General features: G+C 38.7%; 1 protein-coding gene across 3 annotated transcripts in view; it reads right to left on the reverse strand.

Annotated features, from left to right (window-relative positions):
• The window catches only part of magi1b (membrane associated guanylate kinase, WW and PDZ domain containing 1b), a 224,947-nt gene that overhangs the window by 14,726 nt on the left and 195,027 nt on the right, over positions 1–15,194 (reverse strand). For 2 of the 3 annotated variants that reach the window (XM_036559163.1, XM_036559162.1), the window contains exons 16-18: positions 14,798–14,990; positions 11,472–11,777; positions 3,752–3,955 (exon numbers count right to left, since the gene is read on the reverse strand). In XM_036559163.1, coding sequence (XP_036415056.1) covers positions 3,752–3,955; positions 11,472–11,777; positions 14,798–14,990 — 703 coding nt within the window. The remainder of the gene's footprint in view (positions 1–3,751; positions 3,956–11,471; positions 11,778–14,797; positions 14,991–15,194) is intronic. The other variant, XM_036559165.1, reaches the window with a different exon arrangement.

A 15,194-nucleotide genomic window follows, 5' to 3' on the forward strand; every position in this document is an offset into this window, starting at 1 on the left:
CTGAGCTCCTGTTTCAGCCACCGCCCATCTTGTTGACTGAACTATTCCTTCAATTCAGTCTTAAAATAGCAGCCTGTGTCACTATTTTCTCTCCGTGTTTATCTCCCTCTCTCTCTCTGTCATTTCCACTCCAGTGGTCATAGAACACCCCCCCGCCCCCACACCCACTCTCCATCTCTCCATCTGAAACATTCAACACACAGGAGTGTCTCAGGCTATGGCAACGTGTCATGGGATAAATTATAGAGAGCGGAGAGAGAGATAGACAGGTTAGAAATATACAGGAGGGCACGAATTTCCTCCAGTGGTTCTACCCACTCTATTCAATGCATACGCATATGAATACACCAACCCCCACACAAAGACAAAACAGGGCGCCCTTCTCCTCTGATTAAAGCTCAGATGGACCCCAGAGGCAAATGTAATGCAATTGGCATCATATATTACAGCTGAACACAGACTAACTGAGGCACGAGGCCATTTGCTATGAGCCTCTCTCTGTCTTCTAGCCATACAGAGTCTTTATATTGTGTGAAAATGTCAAGATGAATGGAACAATAGAAAGGCTCCAAAATCACCTGGAATAAAATGTCTGCACACTAACTTACATTAAAAGTTAGGAATGTAAGTGTGTTTGTGTGTCTCCCTGTCTCACACACACACACACACATACATATATACACATATACATACATACATAATATATATAATGCCCGTTATGTACTTGTGTTTTATAATGTATTAACAAGCTTAACTGTCTTATCACAATCTTTACTGTCTAAAAAATATGTATCTCTATTTTTTCTATTTTTATATTCATCATTCACACAGAGCAGCTGTCCTTTACGTTGTGTTAAAATTTCATGATGAATGGCCCAAAATTAATGGCTCTAAATTACTAGGGGCAAAAAAAATTTCATTGCATTGACCAACATTTTTTTGATCGTAATGATATGTAATATGCATATGTAGTAATATGTATTATGTGGATTATATACACGTAACAGTATATAATATAAACAATATCCTCAATATCCTCTACAATCTTTCCCCACCAAATGACTCAGAGAAAACACGCGCTAGTGTCACATAGCTGGAAACACAGGAAGCCACAGTGTAGAACATGCAGTGCTGCTTCCTTCAGTTCTCTCTTCATTATCCTGCACTTAATTAAGCTGAATGTTCAAGCTACCGTGGAACAGGGCGTCCACACACAGATACATCAGGTCATTAAACCATAGCAACCAAAACAAACTGCCTGAATTGTACTCAACTGACCAGCTCTAACTAACACAGTGTCCAGTTTCAGGCTTGGAGAGCATCAGTCCAGCTGAACCGAACAGTCCAATCTGTGTCCAGCTTGGTGATTTCCCTGCTCAAACACACCTGATTCAACTCAGCAGTCAGTTAGCTGGTTTATTAGCTGTGTCTGAGCTGGAAAAATGAAAAAATAGAGCCAGATTTCAGCCCTCCAGGACCAGACCTGGACCCCATGACTAGGCGGTACTGATAAAATTCAATATCCTGACATTTTCACAGAATATCATAGAATCAGGGTATTTGATACTCACACTGCCAGAGTACTGGCACTCTATGCTAAAAGAATGTCGTACAAACTTGACATTATTTTGACAATGTTCTGTTTTCTTGTCTTAAAATGACACGCAGTCTTGGAATTGATGGGCAGATAGAAACCAGACTTATTTTATTTATTTATATAGAACTGATCTTTCTGTTCTTTCAAAGGGGTCTCACTAGTATACACACTTAAAGATGGTTCTTCAAGGATTCTTCAGGCAATGTTTTTTTTAGAACCATGTGTTTCAATATAGAATATTTTATGCTTAAATGGTTCTTTGCATGGTGAAATGCTTCTTCAGCTTAATGGAGAATGGATACGGTTCTACACAGCACCAAAAAGGGTTCTTCTATTGTTACAAGCTTAACATTGGATAGAGCTCGACATATTTTGGATGGAAGAACCATCTTTAAGTGTGTAGATGGTGTAACACCCTAATTCTCAACCACAGTCGTTAAAAATGGTTTAGTGAAAAATCGTATTTACACAATTTCCCACAAACCACAGATATAGTCAATCAGCCAAGGTATGTTTGGGGTCAGTTTTGTGCCTTTACTTTAGCACTGGAGCTAACATTGCTAACAAAAACTAGAAGTCACCCAATAGTCACCCAAATCTCCAGAAGCTGAACATCCAGGTCTTCATTAAAGTTGTATAGACTTGTCGATGTGGTTTAGGACACAGCCTGATTTAATGTGAACTACTGAAATGAACAAAACTTTGTGTACACTCTTTAAAAAGTGGTTCATTAAGGGTTCTTTAGTAAAGAAAATGGTTCTATGTAGAACTATAAACACTCAAATAATCATTTGCATGATTAAAGTTTCTTTGTATCATGAAAGGGTTCTTCAGATTGATGGAGAATGTGTTGTAGTTGGTTCTATATAGAACCTTTTTGAAAATTGTTCCATATAGCACCCAAAAGGGTTCTTCTACTTCTACTAACAATAGAAGAACCCTCTTGGGTGCTACATAGAACCCATTTTCAAAAATGTTGTATGTAGAACTGTTTATAGCACATTCATGTAAATTCATCCATCTATGTGCTGTAGTTGGTTTTATATAGAACCTTTTGGAAATAGTTCTATGTAGCACACAAAACGGTTATTCTATTGTTACAATGTCAAGTTTGTAACAATAGAAGAAACCTTTTGGGTGCTATATAGAACCCCTTTCAAAAAGGTTCTATTTAGAAAAATTTATAGCACATTCATGTACATTTTCCTTCAATTCAAAGAAGCCGTTCATAAGGCAAAGAATCCTTTAATCATGCAAAGGGTTCTTTGAGTGTTCATGGTTCTATATAGAACCATTTTCTTTACTAAAGAACGCTTAAAGCACCATCTTTTTTTGAGAGTGTAGTTTTGAGGATGTTTGTCTGGAAAACATCTGAGGTGACTGTGTTTATTAGTGACAGGAAATTGTTTAAATTTGATTTCTCACCCAACTTTAATGTATAAATTGTCTCAGGGGTGTGTAAAAGAAGGAATAATGCAGACTAGAATACTGCAAACTGACCGTGTTTCCCCAGTTAGGAACAACTAACCAACAATTGACCCGTCCACCGCAAATTGTCACTGTCCAAGGAAAAACAAATCTCCAAAATGGTAACTTTACAGGAGAGGGCAAAAACACCCTGAACTTTAAATGTAACTTAATGTTAAAGTAACTTAAAGTTTATTCTTATTGATTTTGGGGCTTTTCTGTTGGTCCAATCATCATAAAATTTTCATAAAATGGAAAGGAGAACTGCCGTGTTCAAATGACGTAGAAAAATGAAAATCACCAAATTGAAAATACATGTGTTTTTTAGGACAGCGACGAGATATATTTCTTTCTCAGCAACTGCTGCAAGGTTAGACAAGCTTTACAGAAAGATAAAGCCTAATAAATTAAATCTAGAGTTTGATTTGCTCAACTGAGCTGAGCTGGATGTATGAACTTTCACATGCATGCAAAGTAAATACCATAAAATGAACACTCTAAATGTAGGAATTTTGACAAAAACTGAGATACAACATCTCATTTAGATTGAATGGCATTTTGTAAAGCTTATATCACAGTAACTACAAATGAACACGTTTATAGGCAGTGCATGGACAGACCAACTACAGCCAATCAGAAAACTGATTTCAGATCAGTGATAATGAATGAAAGCTATCATGATCTCACCGTCTCCTGGAATGATGCGCAGAGTCACCGTGTTTCCCGCCTCCTTGATCAGGTTGACGATGTCCGAGTGGGATTTGTTGGTGATGGAGCAGCCGTTAACGGCCAGGATCCGATCGCCCACCTTCAGCTTCCCGCAGCGGTCCGCCGGGCTGCCCTCGATGATCCGCCCTATTTTATGAGGCATGGCCACACATGTGTTTCCAGCTTTTGGTATGTGTGTATGTGTGTGTGAATTGTGTGTTTTGGTAAAGAGGGTTGGAGGGTTTTTTGGAGGGAGGTGCAGTTGGGTGAAATGGGGAGGAAGTGTAAGAGAAGGAGAGAAGGAAAGAGAGAAAGAAAAGAAAGCATAGGGGTTAATACACCGAGCCACCAAGCCAAAGTGACAAACTGCAGTATAATGAAGAACGACCGTATAGAGCGCCCCATTCAAACTAAACACAGCTGAGAGAGAGAGAGAGAGAGAGAGAGAGAGAGAGAGAGAGAGAGAGAGAGAGAGAGAGAGGTTTAAAATGACTAAGTAACAGAAAGAGAGAGAAACAAAAAGAGAGAAAGTCCCGAGTGGGAGACCGCAAGACAGGGAGAGTGAGAGAGAAAGAATAGAAAAGAAAGTGAGAGACATACTAAGGTCACAGAGAAAGCGAGAGAGACAGACATTATGAATGAGATAGAGAGAGAGAAAGAATAGAGGGAAAAAAAAGAGTGACAGTAAGAGACTGCGAGAAAGAGTGAGAGAGAGAGGGATAGAAAATAAAACATTGAGAGAGAGACATAGAGAGGAAATAAGAGTGAGGGACAGTAAGTCCCTCAAGAAAAGACCACTGACCCCATGTAGCACAGTGGGGCTCTTCTGAAACTTTAAAAGCTTTTATCATATCAGTGCCTTGGTAAAAGGGTTAAAAAGTCACTACAGTGCATTTCAGCTCAGGATTTCATTGGGTTAACTTTTAACCTTTAGAGTTAATCTAATCTACAACTGTGATATAATAAATGCTTTTTGATTTCCAGAGTTCTATGGAAATTCATTATTGTGATTTTTGAAGCCCCATCCATAGACCATCACTAGACAACAGATACCCAGTTATTATACAATACATACAAAAAAATCATAGTGATTAAATGGATGCATATTGCAGCTGCAGCATGTCTTGTAATATATCACCATTGCTGGACCATAAATAAAATATTATTAAAAATACACAAGTGGTCCCCTTTTTGTGACATAGTTGAAGACTGACCTTTATTTGAACCATGTTTGAGGCCAAGATGCTCACACCACACAATGAATAAAGTGACGGGTAAGTAGGCTCACTTGCATTTTGCAGCCTTCTGCAGTGGCAGTACTGCAAAGGCCAATATCACCATAACGATTAAAGATATACTGTGCAGCCGTAGTGGAAAACAATAGTGAAACCCTCTGTGCTGAAAACAGATCTTCAGCCTTACAGCACACATACACACTCACCAGTCACATTCACTAACATTACATTTAGCCTGTGTAGCTTTTATAAACTCCTCCAGTCCCTTTAAATTATTCATCCCACTTTTTCAACTCTAAATATGTTCCAAACTCTTGCTCGTCCCCACAGCGCTGTGCATTGTGCCCTCGCTCTGCCCGCGTGATAAATTATGGAAAACACAGTGATAAATTATGATGTTTGAATGGAGAGATTTTTTTGTGTGCTTTGAAAAATTGCACACAGACTCAAAACTCAAGATTTGAGGCCAGCTTGTAGGATCAGATAATTACACTCCTATCTAAAGTTACGGAATCTTCTGAATTAGTTATGCTGGAAATGAATTCCATCTGTGTTCTGAATAAACCCGTTTGAACTACTGCATCAGTTAATATTTAAGGTATGAAGGTTGTGCTACACTATATCAATGCATATAATCATATCTATATATGCGTTAAAGGAAAATTTGAGTGCAGTCAATCAGCCAAGACGTGTTTGGTGTCTGAAGTTTGCATCTTTAGTTGTGCACTGGATCTTCGAGGCTCATGTAGCTATTGCAGATTTTGTCCATTTTGATATATAACAATGTCACATGGTGTCAGTGAAGGAATGTACTGATGTGTAATGTGTTTTAGAGCTGTGTTATAGGCTATTATATTCAGTACTGTGTGTGCTGTATCTAGAACATTCTGTTCTGCCTATTTTGTCTATCCCTACATGGTCATGTCTTTCACACCTGTCACTTGTCATGTATAGGCTGGGCCTAATCTTAGCATCAGTATATAAGTATATCGCTGTTGCTGGAACAATACCTCGTATCTCCAAAACGGTAACTTTAGTCCATTCATCATAAACTATAAACAATGTAAAGGGCAGCAGGTATTTTGAAATTATGTCAAAAACTGAAAAACAATACAGATACAAGGTTTTGTCCCGACAGAAGCGATATAGACATATATAATTGTGACCATCCATTGTCTAACGGACTGGCTAAATGTCTGGATACCCGCGCAAGAAATAATCAATTTTCCAGACTTAAGGCTGCTCCCTGGTTTGGTGAGGGTTTGGATTCTTCATCAGAAACCACATAAACAAGCCTATGTGGGATTACTTTACAACTTCATGTGGTTCAAAGCCCCAGGGAACCAAATTTATGTTTTCTTTCAAATTAGGGCAGTCTTGCATTTGTGGACACACATTATATGTCTACAAAGTGTCCTATAAATAATATTCCAACGTCTAATAAATTACCAATGTATTTCAACCAAAATTCTCCATTCTCAGTGTAAACTGGCCAGCCTTTATCTTGGGTAACATTTACATAAGTGGTACCCTCACCATTGGTCAAGACTGATATAGCTTGTCCCGCATACACAGCTTGAACAAAACTATGCATTCCCCAATGGTCTCTTTACTGGAGAGTGAAAGCTAACAACCAAGCAAAAGCTACACTAGCAAGCTTTACTGAAATATCAAGCTAGCTCATATAGTTTAAGCTAGCAGAGCACTTACTGCTTACCCCGTTGTGTTTGGTTGTGTTTTGGTGACACAAGAGGCTGGGAGTGTTTGATAGAGGGAAGTCAAGCACGCTCATTAGAATATTAGGACCACACCTAGATCTTTCTCTGATAGGCCGGATTAGCAGAACATTCCCGAATAGTCTTTCTCTCTGTTGGAGAGCGAAAGCTAACAACCAAGCGAAAGCTAAACTAGCAAGCTTAACTGACATATAAAGATAGCTCATCTAGCTTATGCTAGCAAAGCACTGTGTGCTTACACTGTTGTTTTTAGTTGTGTTTTGGTGACATAACAGGCTGGGAGTGTTGGATAGAGGGATGTCAATCATGCACACTCTTTAGAACTTTAGGACCACACCTAGATCTTTCTCTGATAGGCCTGATTAGCAGAGCATTCCCCAGTGGTCTTTCTCTCTGTTGGAGAGCGAAAGCTAACAACCAAGCAAAAGCTAACCTAGCAAGCTTAACATTAAGACCACGTCTAGATCTTTCTCCATTAGGCCTGATTAGCATATTTTAAGCATTTTATTATTATTCTGTCCCATTCTTTTCACCTAAACTTTGACAGATGTTTAATGTAATGCTTAATCTTGGCATCATATAAACATTAAACATTTTTACTGTGTTCAACGGGACTGTGATGTGTTAGGCACAGTTAGCATAATAAGCTTCCTTTACTTGTTAGCTACCTACATTAGCCTTGCAGCTTCAGTGCAAAGCTATAGAAGCAAACCTCAGACACCAGACATGTCTTGGATAACTGACTAAGCAGGGAAATGGTGTAACTTAGATTTTTAACCAAACCATTTCACATGAAAGACACTGAGCTTTCAGCAAAAATAAATAAATAAAGAAATAAATGTTAAAAAGGCAGATGAACTGCAGGTTATTTGTGAAATAAGTAAATACAAAAATATTGAGCTACACTTTTATACGTGGGATGCTCAGTTTTATGGGCCGTTCGTGATCTTTAGATTACAGCTATATATGTTGCATAAATAACTGTGTACCGTGTGACTGACAGCATCTCTGTTTTTTTTGCCCCGAGGCCTCTATCCTCCTACACTCTCTCACTAGCGTTAGTGCCAGTTTCATCATTGCTGAGAATGAGCGCCACTGCTATCGCTTTTCATTCCTGTCAGAGTCAGGGTCCGTCATGCCTCGCTCTCTGCCGTTTTCCGATGTGTTGTGAGCACCACGCCGATGCCATAGCGAGGACACCTGCTCATAAACGGAGCAAACAGTCCAATCTTGGTCGGTAAACATTGCTTATTGGAAGCAGAAAGCCGCCAAATCCTTGGCTTTCTCCCTCCCAAGTTGATCTCTTTATCTTTCGTGGCCATGAAAACTATGAGTGCTTTCCATCTCTGCGCAGCTAAGTCCTATCAGTCTTTGTTTGATGTCTGTTGAGATTAGGACAAGCAGTGTAAGACCCAGGAGAGCAGCCCCAATTCAACAGCTATTTAAAGGAACAGTTTGGCTTAAAAAAAAAAACGAAATATACACAATTTTTCCCTCAGATTAAAGCAGTCCAGCACCCAAGAAATATTTGGGAGGTTTGCTTCTTTAAGAATATGCAGTGTTGCTAAAAACAGTAGCAGCCTCCACACTGTAGCCATATTTTGTAGCCTACATTTTTGTTCATTTTCATAGATAACAGTGTCATACACTGTCAGAAACCATATAAGCAAGTCTATTTGAGATTACTAAACAATCTGAGGTAAACTGAGGTTCAGGCATGCAGTCTGCATGATGCTAACTGGTAAAGGATAAACTTGAATTAGCTACATTAGCCTCGTAGCTCCAGTGCAAAACTAAAGAAGCAGACTTCATGTCTTGGCTGACCAACTACATTTGGGGTCAGGAGAAAATTGTGTACATTTGATTTTTAAAAACTCTTCCCTTAAAGCAATGATGGCATGTAGGCTTTGTGAAGCTTACACTCTTAAAAAAAGATGGTTCTTTAAGGTTTCTTAGTAAAGGCAACCGTTCTATTTGGATCCATGAGAACTATTTTGTGCTTTGCATGGTGACTTGGTTCTTCAGACACACTGAGAATGTGCTGCATATGGCTTTACATGGAACCTATTTGAAAATGGTTCTATATAGCACCAAAAAGGGTTCTTCTACCGTTACAAGATTGACTTCATTACAGCAGAAGAACCCTTTTGGTGCTACACAGAACCATTTTCAAAAATGTTTCATATACAATCATATACAACAAGTTATCCAAATAGAACTAAATAGAACCGTTCCCTTTACTAAAGAAATCTTGAAGAACCTTCTTTTACGAGCATAAAGGTTAACCATGAGAACCATTTCATGTTTTGCATGGTGAATTGTTTCTTCAGACTGACTGAGAATATGCTGCATATGGTTCTAGATGGAACCTTTTTGTAAACGATTGTATACTGCACCAAAAAGGGTTCTTCTAGTGTTTGACATCGTAACAATAGTAGGATCCTTTTTGGTACTATATTGAACATTTTTCAACAATGTTCCATATAGAACCACATACAAGTCCTCCAAATAAAACTGAGTAGAACCATTGCCTTTACTAGAACCCTTGCAGAACCATCTTTTTAAGACTGTAAGGCTATGGTATGAGCAAGACCCAAACAGACAGAGAGAAGCAATGGGCTGCAACCTTTATAGAATTCCCTTGTTAAAGATAGAAGATAGAAAAGGTGGCAGACAGCAGAAAGCAGGACATGCAGAAAGGCACAGAGAGGGATGACATACGCGCAGTGGAGACAAAGTCAAGTGAAGTTTTTAATATCACAAACAAAGAACTTGTTCAAAACAAAAAAGGGGTCACTAAGACTGCAAATCCTGCAATCCTCTTCCCAAAAGCAGCTTTCATTTTCAGCAGAAGAGGATGATCAACATAAAAACTTAGTAATTACTTACTTTATAGTTTTTTTTTTCCTAGTACTCTGCTATGACATTTTTATTTTTAAGCCAGTAAGCTGTGCAAATGTCATCCAACTAAATTTTCACGTATCTGATTTGGCAAACTGGAACATAATATGCATCTCAGCAATCTATAAACTAAGAAGAAAGAACACTTTGGCAAAAAGGTTTAGTTTTCCCATTAGAGCTGCACAATACATCATTCTTATTGTTATTGCGATGTGAGTTTCTATGATCAACATATTGTTAAGAGCTGCGATAACAGCACGGATCAAATGACCTTGAACGGAACAAAGTATTTGAAGCCCTACAAGTGCTTCCCTGTACTGGGCTTAAAACCTGCTCCACACGGTGAGCCAATAATTTAAACATCTGATTAAATGTCTAAAGCAATAATGCAAAAATGGCTATTGTCACAACAAAGCTGCATCATGATGAGGAGCTTTTTAAGTAATTAAATATATATTTGTATTAATTTTTGGGATCTACATTAAAATTAAAATCTATCTTTTTAGTTGTTTTTGTAGCCTTTGAAATTTTTGCTTGTAGGAAGCTATTTGCATTTAATTATTTTAACTTTGCATAACAGTGAATGGTGCTTTTAATTTCTTTTTTAGTTTTTTGCAATTAGCTTAAAGGAGATGTTAGTTAGATTTCAGTTTGTGCCAAAAAAAGAGGAACATCCAGTCAGAGGCACACTATTTTAATCAGAATTTAGCACTTCTCATATCGACATTCAGTGTGTTCACATGCACTCAATAATCTGATCATAATCGGATTTATGCAGTTATCCAATAATACAAATGGTCATGTAAACACCATACTCCGATCTAGAAATCCGATTAAGAAATCCGATAAAGAGAGCTGGATTTTAGCTCAGCAATCGGATTTCTCTGTGCATGTGAACTCTTACTCTGATTTCTTTCAGATTTCTCAGTCAGCATATGTGCGAAACAGACTGCGATATGGAAATAAACGAGCAGCCCTGCCGCAAGAAGCAGCAAAACATTTTCAAAGCGACAATGAAACCAATTACATGCTTGACGAAATGAGGGATTTAAATATTCTTCCTCTTCTAAATGATGTATGTTCATATTTTCAGGTAAAGTGGTGCGATGATTTAAAAAAAAAAAAAAGTATAAAGCATGAAGTTTAAGTTTTACATTATGTTACGTCACGTCTTCTGTGAGTTCGTGGCTGGTTGCAAAGCAGAAATCTGATTACTGCCTGACTCATGCAGACCCAGAGTTTCCCATTATCTTATTATTCAAGTGCATGTAAACGCATTGATCTGATTACTGACAAAATCTGATTTTCTGCAGTTATCAGATTATTAACTGCATGTAAACGCACTCATCCTAATATCCAACAGCTTCATTAGCATTGCATTTTATGACCATATCATGCAGCCCTATTCCAATATATTGTCTGAAGTTTCTTTAGTTTGGAACTACAGCTACATGGCTAACGTAGGTAACAAGAGATGAACACATATAACCAGCCAATTAGCACTTTGCTAACTGCATCCCTAAATCATCACATATTTGCTGTAAACTATGTTTTCAAGTAACATCATATAGACCTGCTTATGTAGAGTGTTTTTGTTTTGGTAGTTTCATTAATCTTCATTAAGATTACTTGCTAGGAAAATTATTTTCTTGTTGCGTACCAGTTTTCTTCACTATTTTGTTATATATTTATCATATTTCATATATTCAATTGAAAGAATAGACTAAATACTGTATATTTGATTCATGCGCATAATGAAGAACATGTGCATCAAAACCCAACCTACTGAACTGGCCAATCAGCACTGAGAAATGAAGCAAGTCTCACCGAAAGTGGTTCCCGCGTCGGGTCTGGACACGGACGAGACGATGACGAAGCCGAAACCTTCATTCTCGCCGCGCCGTATCTCCACATCGTATGGCTGGATGGCGTTGGGCACCACCGTGCTGGCTCCGCCTCCTCCGCCCCCACCGCTGCCGATGCCGCTGGTGGAGCCAGAGCCGGAGCTGACCGTATTGAGGGAGTTCTGGCTACCCTGTGGAGTCCGCTTATCCTCCGTCAGCGAGGCTGCCTGCGTGCTGCTGTGGTGGGACGAGGCCGGCGAGGGAGGAACGTCACCATCCACTTTTGTTACTGAGGAGACAGATGGAGAGTCGTTATTGTGGGAAGTGTTTAAAAGGCTGATATGGGCCCTTTAAAAACGAAAACTCCAGAAATCCAAAATAGTTTTCTATAACAAACTGGAATTGATCTAATAACCTATACACAATGAGATGAATATACATGGTCTTATTCAATGGAGTTATGCAAAGTTGACCGAATATAGCATTCATGTTTATTATACCTCTCTATAAAGTGCATTGAAAAGAACAATTAAGGGCTAACAAACCACATAACATCACCTCTATATAATGCAATATGCTCTATATGGTAGCACTCATTATTACAGTTACCATCATGATATGAAAGGCAAAATCAGTGATCAGTACTTTCACTCTGAGACTTCAGATGAGTACGATCCCTTTGTATTTTAACCTGAGAACACAGAGGATATGCTGAAACATCAAAGGCATCACAGATGCTCCATTTGATGCAATCAAAAAACCTTTCCCTCCAGATAAACAATACAGTAGACTCCATTCTCACAGCAGTGCAATAATAACATGCGGAGTCTGTGGGGAACGTGCTGCAGCTCTATGACCTATTTTCATTTTCATATAGTTCACGGGAACCGCTGCCTCAGATCAGCCACTCCACTGCCATGGAACAACGTGACAAAGTGGTGTTTTGGGGGTGCTGGGGGAAGATTCACGAGCCCAAAGTGGAGGAGGTGGAGTGACATTGCGCCTAAATGCCGTACTTTCTCATCAGCAGGCGGGACGGAGGAAGGACTGGAGCGCGCTCAATCACATTTATGGTCACTGTTTGTTCCCTGGCAAGGCCGCTGCGTCTTTCCACACTAACGACAAATGGACAAATACACTTCTGGACAGCTCAAATGTGTTTTTTTTTTTAGACGAAGTTAAAACATTTAACCATTTCTCTTAGAAATGTTCATAGACTTTGGCAAAAAAATGTAATTTGCACATATTTTCCTTTACCCTAAAAGCCACTGACAATGGACATGCCACATCAGGTAGAATCAGTTAGCAGATACAGCGCAAATGCTACATACTACAGTGCGAATACTGCTATCCTACATAGAGTGTGTCGCAGTGAGAGGGTCTCAAAATGAATGTAATTAAATGAAACTTATAACAACTTAATATAATGGCAACTCTTCATAGATTCTTTATGAGCTGAAAGATACAAGCTAAGAAAAAGACTAGGCTAGTAATGCTAGCTGTGGTAACAAACCATTAGCGTATGTCTACAAGACTGCCTGCTTTTCTCTGTGTGAATTTTAAGCCACAGGTCATCTATTATGACTTTCTGTAGTCTTCATTTGGCTTTAATGTAACATAGTAATGGTACAATGCTGAGAGGAGCACTGTGACTTGCCACACACGTTTTTGGATGTTGTGCGACGTAACGCAGCCAAGTTTGGTGTGCAAAGCCTGCTTCTTGAGTTTTACTCTATAACAACGAGGCTAATGTAGCTAACAAGCAATGGAAACTTACACCAACCAGTTAGCACTGCACTAACTGGTTTCTGACACACTAACATTCTGTTACCAATAAAAATGGACAAAAGTATGTTGTATAAGTAAGAAGTTGCATTCTTAAAGACTGAATTTGGTCTATACTTACTTAGCTAACTTATTACTTACCAACTCAACATATTTGGGGCAAGTGTATGATGATTTAAGCATGCTAACTGGTGTACAACCTCCTATTGCTAGTTAGCTACATTAGCCTTGTATTTCCAAAAACTGGACTAATCAAAAGGGTTTTGAATGAAGCTATTCCTATTTTTAAAGCTCTTATATTCTAAACTATAACATATTTCTCTTATAAAGGTTAGGGGAATAAGTCATTTGCACAATTTTCCCCTTAGCCTCTAATCAGCCAAAACATGTTTCATGTGTGAAGTTTTGCACTGGAGCTTCAGGCTAATGTAGCTAATATAATCCATTAGTTAGCATTATGCACCCTGCTGAAAAAACAGAAAAGTTTCTGTTGGTTCATGGTGGTTTCCAATAGTCATTAATGGTACTAATGGTCTTTTTTTCATCAGGACACACTGGTTTCTGACACTTTATGACACGATAATCTACAGAAATGGACAATAGCATGTTGTATAGCTAAACAAATGGCAGAAACCATGAAACCTGACCGTTCGTCCATAATTTTGTCCATTTATTATGTCATACTGTGTCAGAAACCACTTAAGCAATTCTTCTTAACAACGCTACAAGGTTTGAAGTGTGATGATTTACGTGTGCAATTTGCATGATGCTAATTGGCAGAGTATACTTCCTTTACTTATCATCAACATTAGCCTCATAGTGCCAAAACTAAACAAGTTAACTTTAGTCACCAAATGTGTCTTTGCTGATCACCTACATTTGGGCTAAGAGGAAATTAGTGAAAATTTGACTATTATTGCTTTAAGCAGAGTGTTTGTGATTCTTTCCCGGGGACCTTCCTGCACAGTTTCATGCTGCCCTGATTCTCCACACCTGACTAACGAAAGTAATTAGCTGAGGGGTTTGAATCAGATGTTTTAGAGCAGGGAAAAACATGGAGCTGTACAGGGTTTCGATCTCCAGCGCAAGGACTGAAAACCTCTGGGTTAGGATTTTATTAGACACTAGACATAGATCAAGATTCAGCGAGTGCTCCTTCATTAACATGCGCCGTGAACTCTCATTTAAATAAAATCTGTCTAGTACACATGAATAATTAGAGCGTATTTTGCATTATTCATAATTCCATTAAGGTCATAGAGCATTCCAGGCCAGGACTTAAATACTACATATGAACCGCTGGACTACGGTTGTCTGAGCACAGATTTTAAACCCAGATCTTAAACTTTGATCAGATCAGAAAGTTATGAAAACTCGCTGTATCAGGAAATATCATTTGTTCCTATTAGATAAGGCAAGTAATATGTAAATATGTATATATATATTAATCATTTACTCATGGCTTCTAGCCTGCTATGTTTAATACTAAAGTCACTGTTCTTTATGGGTCCAAGTGGTGCTCACCTCCGTATCCAGTCTTGCGTCTGACGGTCAGGTTAACGTGGCCCTGCTTGGCAGCTTGCTGCATGAGTTGTACCACCAGCTGATGGGACTTTCCCACCACAGCCGTCCCGTCCACACAGATCAGTTCGTCTCCGGAGCGCAGGCGGCCATCTTCATCTGCTGCCCCATACTTCACAATGTGACCAATATAAATCTGGATAGGGGCAGAAAAAGCTTTATGTCATATATATATTACACACACACACACACACACACACACACATATATAGAAACCTTTATTACTTCCTGCTCCCATACTTTTGGCCTACATTGTAGTTCTAGATTTATAATTCAAAAGACTCAAATGTTTTGGACAAGGCACCCCCAATTAAAGCATATTTTAAGGTTTGACGATCAT

Source organism: Colossoma macropomum, unplaced genomic scaffold (genome assembly GCF_904425465.1).
Source record: "Colossoma macropomum unplaced genomic scaffold, Colossoma_macropomum, whole genome shotgun sequence".
Taxonomy (NCBI): domain Eukaryota; kingdom Metazoa; phylum Chordata; class Actinopteri; order Characiformes; family Serrasalmidae; genus Colossoma; species Colossoma macropomum.